At 43.8% G+C, this 8904-nt stretch overlaps 1 protein-coding gene across 1 annotated transcript; it reads right to left on the bottom strand.

The window, feature by feature from the left end:
* Nucleotides 1-4603: 4603 nt before the first annotated feature.
* Nucleotides 4604-5294, bottom strand: LOC134399014 (vitamin D 25-hydroxylase-like). Its single transcript, XM_063126800.1, has one exon. The coding sequence runs from the start codon at nt 5292-5294 to the stop codon at nt 4680-4682; it is 615 nt and encodes a 204-aa protein (XP_062982870.1). The 3' UTR covers nt 4604-4679.
* Between the last annotated feature and the right edge of the window lie 3610 nt (nt 5295-8904).

Here is an 8904-nt window from a genome sequence, read left to right as displayed (position 1 = left end):
GCATGGGGGATGGGCGGGGGGCAGCAACACCGTCTCCACTGGAATTAGCTTGTATGGGAGCTCAGATCTTGCAGCTGCTCGCCCTCACCTAGCTGTGCCATTCATTCCCCATTCTTACCGTTTCCGATCTTTGCGTCAAAGCATCAGCTTCGCTGACAAAACAGCAGTTTACCAAAAGCAGAGCCATCTGCCTTTGGGGCGCTCAAGGCGTTAGTTAACTCAGGTAGCCACATATGTTGAGGACAAGTGTTACTATTTCATTTATTTTTATTTATGAATAATACTTGTATATTGCCGATGCAACAAAAATCTCTATGCAGCCAAAGTGTTAAAAATCTCTGTTGAAACACTCAATTAATGAACAATTACAGCTACAAGTAATGATAAATAACTAATAAAACAATAAAAACAATCAAGTGGAGCAGCATCAATAATAATCAATTACAAGCCAGGGGAAACGCTTGTAAACAGATCTACACTAAGCAGGATGTAACACTTTGAAAACGTTTTGAAGACTGTATAGGGAGTGTGTCCTGGGCCTCAACAGTTGTTACTATTGTTAAAAACTGTTTTAAAGCAGTAGTGTAGATCCTGCCAAGTACATTTTCAGGAGGTATTTAAAACCCACCACATTTTCTGCCTCTTGAACTTCATAGGGAAGCGATAGTCTTCCTGTACTGTATTACCACTTTCTCATTGTGAAACGCATGCTGAAGCTAAACCATGCTAAAGTTTTTGTCTTCAACTGATGGATTGTGCCCCGACCAAAGATGGGTCACCCCAGCAGCATTCCTTTGTTTTTGTTCAAGTTTTTGAAGCTAGAAAGTTATTAGAAAGTATTTTCATATATGCGCATTTCATATATATTCATTGCTGTGGATGTATTAAAATTTATGTATGTATATATTTTTTAAAAAAGATAAAGAAAATGTGTTTGTTTTTTGAAGGTAGAAAGAGACATTGACCCTGTTCAGACAACACACTAAGCCACAGTGGTTAAGCATTTTGAGCTAAACATTATGACTTAAGTGTATTATGTGAACCATGTCTTCGCATGCCATGTGAAACATTTCTAAACATGGTGGCTCCATAACCACAGTTTAAACACACCAATTGCTGCAAAAGGGTTAGCGGCCTAACCATGGCTTAAGCATGTTGTCTGAACAGGCCCAGAGTGTAGAAGGGGAGAAATAAGGAGGGTAGAACGACAGTCATAAATGGGCATATAGAGTAAACAATTGGTCTTCCCTTGCAGGTAGGGGTAAAAGTGGAATTCATTGGAGATAAGTCTGTCAACCTTCCATATACAAAAACATTATTCCTTTAAATACTAGGTCATAAGAACATAAAAAGACCCATGCTGGATCTGACCAAGGATCCATCTAGTCCAGCATTCTGTTCACACAGTGGCCAGCCAACGTTCTCCAGGCAACTGGTGTACATAGGTTTTCTGTCTCTGATATGGGAGTTTATTATTATTATTATTATTATTATTATTATTATTATTATTATTTATTTATATAGCACCATCTGTGTACATGGTGCTGTACAGAGTAAAACAGTAAATAGCAAGACCCTGCCGCATAGGCTTACATTCTATTAAAATCATAGTAAAGCGATAAGGAGGGGAAGAGAATGCAAACAGGCACTGGGTAGGGTAAAACTAACAGTAAAGTCCAAACAGCATCAAGTTTTAAAAGCTTTAGGAAAAAGAAAAGTTTTTAGCTGAGCTTTAAAAGCTGCAATTGAACTTGTGGATCTCAGATGTTCTGGAAGAGCGTTCCAGGCGTAAGGGGCAGCAGAAGAAAATGGACGAAGCCGAGCAAGGGAAGTAGAGACCCTTGGGCAGGCGAGAAACATGGCGTCAGAGGAGCGAAGAGCACGAGTGGGGCAGTAATGTGAGATGAGAGAGGAGAGATAGGAAGGAGCTAGACCGTGAAAAGCTTTGAAGGTCGACAGGAGAAGTTTATATTGGATTCTGAAGTGAATTGGAAGCCAATGAAGAGATTTCAGAAGCGGAGTAACATGGTCAGAGCGGCGAGCCAAGAAGATGATCTTAGCGGCAGAGTGGTGGACAGAAACCAACGGACTGATGTGAGAAGAAGGAAGGCCAGAGAGAAGAAGGTTGCAGTAGTCCAACCGTGAAATAACCAGTGCATGAACAAGAGTCTTGGCAGAAGAGACAGACAAAAATGATCGAATCCTGGCAATATTATACAGGAAAAAACGACAGGATTTAGCTACTGCCTCAATATGAGGAATAAAGGAGAGCGAGGAATCAAATCGAGTTAGCATATAGAGCTATCAGGGCTAGTAGGCATTGATTGCTTTCTCCTCCAGGAATTTATCCAACCCCCTTTTAAAGCCATCCAAATTGGAGGCCATCGCTATGTCTTGTGGAAGTGAATCCCATATTTAAATATGTGATAGTTAACTATCACATAGTTTAACTATCCCTGACAGCTGGACAACCCTCTGTCAGGGATGCTTTAGGGTGGATTCCTGCATTGAGCAGGGGGTTGGGCTCGATGGCCTTGGAGGCCCCTTCCAACTCTGCTGTTCTATGAGCCTATGATTCTATGCGCTCTGTGAAAAAGTTCTTCCTTTTATCTGTCCTGAATCTCCCACCAATCAGCTTCATGGGATCACCCCGGGTTCTAGTATTATGAGAATGGGAGAAAAATGTCTCCCTATCCGCATTCTCCACACCATGCAGAATTTTGCACATCTCTATCATATCTTCTCTTACTCGCCTTTTTCCAAGCCAAATGTCCTGGGGGGTATTCAGTCCAAGAGCTTTATTGCACCAGCGTTATACTGTGCAATCACTGCGAATTGCATGCAAAGGACTCCAAAAATTTCCAGTTTATAATCTACTTCTCTTATTTATTATTATTATTATTATTATTATTATTATTATTGTTATTATTATTATTTATTGCATTTATATACCACCCCGTAGCTGAAGCTCTCTGGGGGGTTCGCATAAGATAAAACATAATGTTGTGCACAATGGTGGCTGTAAAGGGCCATTTCCGGAAATTAGATCTACCCACTTCGGCCCAAACTGGTCCCAATCCGGACTATTTTGGTTCAGGATTTGGATCTGTAACCAAAGCAGTGCACATCCCTATGTTTTACCTTCAGTTGTAATGCAAGATTATGATTGTGAGGGAATGGGGTAAGAACAAACATGCGCACAGGGCATAGTGTTTTAACAATGGAAGTTCTTTCCCTACCTCTGTCCTTCAGTCACTTCCAGGCATGTTACAAGTGACACACTCTTAAAAAAAAGCTATTTGCACTAGCCCGCTGTATGAAATAACTTAAAATTTTCTAGACAAAGTAAAAGCTACCATAGTCAGAAAGCAAGCCTACCTTCAGTATTTTCTTTTTCATTGCCTATTACATTAACACTACAAACATAAATAGCTGCAAAAAATAAGTATGTGGGAGTTGGCAACTGCGGGAGTGGAGACCAATTGTAGTTCTTGAGGAAGCACATTCCATAGTTTTGGGGCAACACAGGTGAAAGCTCTTTCACATGTGCCCCTCAAATGGACCTTAGTGGGTAGTGTGCCCTCAAGAAGTCCTCTCCTGTAGATCCTAGGTTTATAGCAAGGCAGCTGGTTCCTTAGATAGCTAAGTCATTTAAGGCTTTAAAGGTTAAAAACAAGACCTTGAATTGGCAACCAGTACAGGTCTTTAGGACAGGTGTAATATAGAGGGCTACATTACCATTTTCAGTCACTCAGTTCAGGCCTTTAGCCAAAGTGGTTTGGAATAGTGTACAGGTACCCAGCTACTGTAAAAGTATGTCTGAGATGCCTGAAGCATTGAGATGTTTTCTAGCATGTTGGTCCCTGGCCACTGTGTGACCAGAGTGCTGGACGAGATGGACCCTTGGTCTGATCCAGCATCAAGGCACTTCTTATGTTCTTATGTACCTCCAAAGCAATGGAAAAACAGCCTCTCCAAGCTTGCATAGTTTGAATTGACTGAAGGAGGAAACAACCACTTTGATATAGGTTAGGACAGACGGCCTTGACTAAAAGGCAGCAGCAGAAAGAATACAAATGTTAGAGCAGGTTTATTAGCTTGTTGATAGCCGTTTGGAGCTTTTCTAGGAGAATGAGTTTGAGAAGTACAGATAGTTCTTGCCTGGCACAAGAGCCACCCCTATCCCAGTTGCTGCACACCACTCATGTGTAGTTATCTGTCAGGCCACTCTCTATTCTCTGCTCTCATAAACCAACTCCTTTTCGCTCCTTGTACATGTTGGAACTCTTTCTATGGTATACAGTATATTTTGGTTCTTCCTCTTTTTTTTTTTGGTATCTGGGACAGGATTTATTCCATTTGATTAAGGAAACAATTGTTATATCTGTCATGTGGAATCCCTAGTGGAATCAGCTACCTAGGGAGGTTGTGGGCTCTCCCACACTAGAGGCATTCAAGAGGCAGCTGGACAACCATCTGTCAGGGATGCTTTAGGGTGGATTCCTGCATTGAGCAGGGGGTTGGACTCGATGGCCTTGTAGGCCCCTTCCAACTCTGCTATTCTATGATTCTATGATTCTATGATTCTATGTACACGACAATATCTCACCATTTCCCCCATGTTCCTGGCCCCTAGAACCTCACACTTTGAGCTACTGCCACAACATTTGCATTCAGTGTCATCTTGCTGCACAGATAAGGTATGGATGAGGTTGCAATGTCATGCCTAACTTTGGCTTAAGGTTTGGAGTCACAGTACTAGGAAAATGCAGATGAAATCGTTGAAGTAATGAAGTAAAAAATAAAAACATTTCCATTCCGGCTAGTTGTTCTCCTAAACAGTGTCTTCGTCCTAGGGGAAAAGGAACAAATGCTTCATTCTTGTGAAACTGTCCAGAATTGTCCAAAAACCTCTCGGGACAAAACATTTCCGGGTTACTCCAGTACTTTTCATCAAAATGTACTGAATACAGATTTGTAATTACTGTAGTGCCTTGAGGGATAGAATAGCCTCGCACTACTGTATCCTTGGAAATTGCATGGAAAATACCTAGAGGAGCTATATTACAGAATCTTAAAATTTCATGCAGTACTGCCTCTGTGTATGGCATTTTACATTTATCTTCTAGGCAGGGTGTTTTGTTTGGCCCAATGACTAAATCAATTTCTTTATGAACTTGCCCTTGCATATTAGGATAAAGAGCCATGAACAACACAGCCCATCTTAGAACATTTGTTGTTGTTTCTGTTCCAGCAATTATGAGTTCTCCAGCAGAGAAAATTAGTATTCCCATGCATCCTGCTTTAATTGCGCTTCTTAGTCAAAAGAAGTGAAATATTTTGGTGCGCAGAAAGTATAGTTCTTCTGGTCATGCAAAAGCATACCACTCAAACTGCAACATGTACTTTCATCCTTCGTCTTGAATCCGGTGTTCTGTGGGTGTGTTTTCAAGGGGCGGAATTGCTGATGAAAGAAAGGGGTATGTCTTGTCTCCAGCGGGTGTTTTTGATTGCCAATTCAAATCCTTCCTCCTCCTGCTTCCTCCATCTTAACTTGTTTCACATTAAAAGAAATGGGGGAAATGCACCCTCCTTGCCAGCAGCACCCTCGTTTTTAAAGAAAAAGAGATCCAAATTGGCACAGTGGTAGGTCTTAAGGAGAGCTTTCAGCATGCCAAATTTGAACCAGATTGGGTCATCCGTTGATTTTTTATGATTTTTTATGATTTTTTACATTTCCTCCTTCAAATCCGTTGGAGCTTATAGTCTGTTAGTGCGGAGGAACGTAGGATCGCATTTCCATGCCTTTGAACATCCAAAACTGTGCATCTTCAATGGGATTTACTTTACTCAAAAGTAAATCCCATTGATTTCAACTGCTTACATGACCTACTGCCCCTTGGTCTGTGCTTGGAGGGGAGAGAAACGGAGGGAAGGGGGGGCTGGAAAGTTTTCCCCTCTTTCTGCGCCCTTTTCCTAAGGAGGAGCCACAGAGGGAGGGAGCCTCCAGGCAGGGTGAGCTGATTTACTTTACTCAAAAGTAAATCCCATTGATTTCAACTGCTAACGTGACCTGCTGCCCCTTGGTCTGTGCTCGGAAGGGAAATAAAGGGAGAGAGGGGAGGCTGGAAAGATTTCCTCTGTTTCTGCACCTTTTTTCTAAGCACAGACCAAGGGGCAGCATGTCATGTTAGCAGTTGAAATCAATGGGATTTACTTTTGATTAAAGTAAATCCACTAACCCTGCCTGGAGGCTGGCTCCCTCCCTCCCTCCCTCCCTGGCTCCTCCTTAGGAAAAGGGTTCAGACAGAGGGGAAATCTTTCCAGCCCCCTCCCTGTTTCTCTTTCCTGCCCCCTTTTATCTCAGATCCAGGGGGGTGTCAGGCCCAACTCCCAGCTGAGGAGAGGGGAGGACAAGCAGCCACCGATCATGGCTCCTTCTCTTGGAGAAGCTGGAAAGAAGACTTGGCCAAGTCCGGTCGACCACCTGTGTGCTTGACCCTTGCCCCTCGTGGCTCATTACATCAAATAAGGAGGGGATCGCCGGCTGGGTCCAGGACGTTGTAAATGCCTCCTTGAGAGAGGGAGTGGTGCCGGCCTCTTTAAAAGAGGCGGCAATTAGACCACTCCTGAAGAAGCCTAATCTGGACCCGGAAGATGTTAACAACTACAGGCCGGTGGCAAATATCCCTTTCCTGGGCAAGGTGCTTGAGCGGGTGGTTGCAGGACAACTCCAGGCACTCTTGAATGAAACGGATTATCTAGATCCATTTCAATCGGTTTCAGGCCTGGTTTTGGAACGGAAACTGCCTTGGTCGCCCTGTGGGATGACCTCTGTCGGGAGAGAGACAGGGGGAGTGCGACCCTGTTGGTTCTCCTGGACCTCTCAGCGGCCTTCGATACCATCGACCATGGTATCCTTCTGGATAGGTTGTCTGAGCTGGGAGTTGGAGGTACTGCGTTGCAGTGGTTCCGCTCCTACTTGGATGGCCGATTCCAGAAGGTGGTTCTGGGGGATTATTGCTCTGTGCCGTGGCTCCTAAGCCATGGGGTTCCGCAGGGCTCTATTTTATCCCCTATGCTGTTTAACAAATACATGAAGCCGCTGGGGGAGGTTATCCGGAGATGTGGACTGAGGTGTCATCAATATGCGGATGATACCCAGCTCTACCTTTCCTTTTCATCAAACCCAGTGACTGTTCTGAACCAGTGCCTGGGCACGGTAATGGACTGGATGAGGGCTAACAAACTGAGACTCAATCCAGACAAGACGGAGGTACTGTTAGCGGGTGGTTCATCTGTCCGGCGAGGTGATGTTTGCCCTGTCCTGGACGGGGTTGCACTCCCCCTAAAGGATCGGGTCCGTAGTTTGGGGGTGCTCTTCGATCCAGAACTGTCACTTGAGGCACAGGTGAACTCAGTGGCAAAGAGCACCTTTTATCAGCTTAGGCTGATATACCAACTGCGCCCTTATCTGGACAGTGATAGCCTAGCTACAGTTATCCATGCTCTGATAACCTCTCGTTTGGATTACTGCAATGCGTTATACGTGGGGCTGCCTTTGAAAACAGTCCGGAAGCTTCAGCTGGTACAAAACAGGGCAGCCCGTTTACTAACAGGGACTGGCCGGCGAGATCACATTATGCCAGTCCTTTTACAACTTCATTGGCTGCCAGTCCAGGTCCGGGCCCGATTCAAAGTGCTGGTATTGACATTTAAAGCCCTAAACGGTTTGGGGCCAGGTTATTTGAAGGAACGCCTCCTCCCATATGTACCTACCCGGACCTTAAGATCATCTACAGGGGCCCTTCTCCATGAGCCCCTGCCAAAGGAAGTGAGGTAGGTGGCTACTAGGAGGAGGGCTTTCTCCGCTGTGGCACCCCGGTTGTGGAATGAGCTCCCCAGAGAGGTCCGCCTGGCGCCTACACTGTACTCCTTTCGTCGCCAGCTGAAGACCTTTTTATTCACTCAGTATTTTAACACTTAATTTTAACTCAAATTTAAATTATACTGTTTTAACTTTGTATTTTAACCTTATATCAATTGTGCTGCGTAGTTTTATCCTGGTTGTGCTTTTTATATTGTATTTTGTATTTGTATTTTTAACTTGTTGGTTGTTTTATGATGGTTTTAATTTTTGTGAACCGCCCAGAGAGCTTCGGCTATTGGGCAGTATAAAAATGAAATAAATAAATAAATAAATAAATAAATAAATAAATAAATAAATAAAATAAGAAAGCTAGCCAGCAAAGTGGTGGTGGTGGTGGTGGTGGTGGGTGGGTGGGTGGATGTGCTTGCTTGCATCTTCAAGTTCATGAACTACAGATGTGCTGTTCCCTTACTCAAAAGTAAATCCCATTGATTTCAACTGCTAACATCACATGCTGGCTTACCTTTGAGGAAAGCCCATTGAACAGAGAGAGTCTTACTTCTGAGTAAACACATATAGAACAATGCCCATAGACATGCAAATCATGGAAGGGGGAGGGAGGTTTTCGGACAGCATGAATGGAGGGGGAGTTGTCCAACTTACAACAACCAATAAACTGTAGGGGGAGGTACAAAGGAGAAGAATGGGCGAGGCCACGGTGAAAACAACAAGGTGTGAGAGTGAACCTCAGCGGAGTAACAGCAATGCGCTACAGGAGAGGTGTGAGTTTGCAAGTTTTCATGCGGTATAGAAGCACTATATAAACAAAGTAGGATAATTCGAGGGAGAACCACAATAAAAGGGTATGTGGGATGAAGGCTCAAGAAGGCCGTCCTTTTCATGTCCTGCTTTTGGGCTTCTCGTCAGAGCATCTAGCTGGTTAGTTTTTGGAACCAGAATAATGGATGAGATGCAGCTAAGCATTTCTTATGTGTGACCTGGCTCTGGAGATCATTGGGTCCATTTATGTGCTG

Source organism: Elgaria multicarinata, chromosome 1, assembly GCF_023053635.1.
Source record: "Elgaria multicarinata webbii isolate HBS135686 ecotype San Diego chromosome 1, rElgMul1.1.pri, whole genome shotgun sequence".
Taxonomy (NCBI): domain Eukaryota; kingdom Metazoa; phylum Chordata; class Lepidosauria; order Squamata; family Anguidae; genus Elgaria; species Elgaria multicarinata.
Note: the sequence above shows the minus strand (reverse complement) of the source record. Positions and strands in the feature narration are given on the sequence as shown.